Source organism: Malurus melanocephalus, unplaced genomic scaffold (assembly GCF_030028575.1).
Source record: "Malurus melanocephalus ecotype Western Australia unplaced genomic scaffold, MMel_1.1 scaffold_2094, whole genome shotgun sequence".
Lineage (NCBI taxonomy): Eukaryota > Metazoa > Chordata > Aves > Passeriformes > Maluridae > Malurus > Malurus melanocephalus.
This window is the reverse complement of record NW_026625326.1, coordinates 8,253-9,968: the sequence shown is the minus strand read 5'-3', so window position 1 is coordinate 9,968 and position 1,716 is coordinate 8,253. Positions and strand designations below refer to the sequence as shown.

At 69.1% G+C, this 1,716-nt stretch overlaps 1 protein-coding gene across 1 annotated transcript in view; it reads right to left on the bottom strand.

Moving 5' to 3' along the window:
• The window catches only part of LOC130587569 (signal transducer and activator of transcription 2-like), a gene marked incomplete at its 3' end in the record, with an annotated part of 6,852 nt that extends 5,171 nt beyond the window's left edge, over positions 1-1,681 (bottom strand). The window contains exons 1-3 of the mRNA XM_057388550.1: positions 1,397-1,681; positions 934-1,065; positions 54-204 (exon numbers count right to left, since the gene is read on the bottom strand). Of these exons, the coding sequence (XP_057244533.1) occupies positions 54-204; positions 934-1,064 (282 nt within the window). The remainder of the gene's footprint in view (positions 1-53; positions 205-933; positions 1,066-1,396) is intronic.
• Between the last annotated feature and the right edge of the window lie 35 nt (positions 1,682-1,716).

Sequence of the window (1,716 nt, the reverse complement as noted above, 5' to 3'; positions counted from 1 at the left end):
CAGCGGGGCTCGGGGAGACCCCTCCCCTCCCCTCCTCAGCCCCCCCAGCCCACCTGGAGGTCGCGGTGGGCTTTGCGCAGGTTGTGCTTCAGCATGAAATCCTCGTGGCCCGAGCCCAGGCTGCCCAGGCTCTCTCCCAGTAACACCAGTAAGGAGTGGAACAGCATCCGAGCGTGGGACGAGAGCGGCTCGGCCGCCTGGCGCCTGCGGCAACGCGGGACCGGGATTGGGATCGGGATCGGGACCGGGATTGGGACCGGGATTGGGATCGGGACCGGGATGGGAACCGGGATTGGGACCGAGATTGGGACCGGGACCGGGACCGGGATCGGGATCGGGATTAGCATCGGGGCCGGGATTGGGATCGGGATTGGGACCGGGATCGGGATGGGGATCGGGATCGGGATTGGGACCGGGATCGGGATCAGCATCGGGACCGGGATTGGCATTGGTACCGGGATCGGCATTGGTACCGGGATCGGGATCGGTACCGGGATCGGGATCGGGACCGGCACGGCCCGAGCCCCCCGGTGCGTCCCCCGGTGTGGCTCCCAGGGTTGGGGATACCCAAAAAGGGCGGGTGACCATCCTGGGGACACTCAAAAATGGCCGGGGACACCCAAAAAAGGGCTGGGGACACCCAAACGCGGCCGGTCCCAAATCTGGGGACACCCAAACGCAGCCGGTCACCATCTCGGGCACCCAAACGGGGCCGGTCCCCGTCCCGGTGACCCAAACACGCCCGGTCCCCATCCCAGACACCCAAACACGGTCAGTCCCAAACCTGGGGACACCCCAAATGCAGCCGGTGACACTCAAACGTGGCCGGTCCCATCCCAGACACCCAAAAACGGTCAGTCACCACCCTGGGGACACCCAAACGTGGCCAGTCCCCATCCCGGTGACCCAAACACCCCCGATCCCCCCCGTTACCAGTTCTGGCCCTCGATCCAGGCGGCCAAGCACTGGCGCACGGCCATGGGCAGCGCCGAGCCCGCGTACAGCTGGTGCACCTGCTCCAGGTAGGTGTTGGCCAGGTTCTGCACCTCCTGCCACTGCGCCATGCTGCGGGGACAGCGGGACAGGAGTGTCCCCAGAGTCCCGGGAATGGTGGCACCGGGGGACGGGAAATACGGGGCAGGGATGTCCCGAAATCCCCCGGCACGGTGGCACCGGGGGATGGGAAAAACGGGTAAAGGGTGTCCCGAGACCCCCGGGCACGGTGGCACCGGAGGACGGAAAATACGGGTCAGGGACGTCCCGGGACCCCCGGGCATGGTGGCACCGGGGGACGGGAAATACGGGGCAGGGGTGTCACGAGACCCCCGGGCACGGTGGCACCGGGGGATGGGAAACACCCGCGTGTCCGAGCGGGGAACCGCTGGGCCCCCCGTACCTGTCCGTAGCCCAGGGATCCCGGGGGTCCCGCTGCTCTTGCTCGGTCCCGGCTGTTCCCGGGGATCCCCTCGCTCCTGCTCGGTCCCGGGGGTCCCGGTGGTCCCGGGGGTCCCCTCTCTCCTGATCGGTCCCGGGGATCCCGCTGCCCCGGCTCGGTCCCGGCTATTCCCGGGGATCCCTCTGCTCCTGCTCGGTCCCGGGGTTCCCGCTGGTCCCCTCGCTCCTGCTCGGGTGGCCGCGGGACGGGAACGGGGCTGAACCGGGGCGGGGGCACACGCACATAACCCACACCTCGAGGGCCCCCAGCACCCCCTGTGC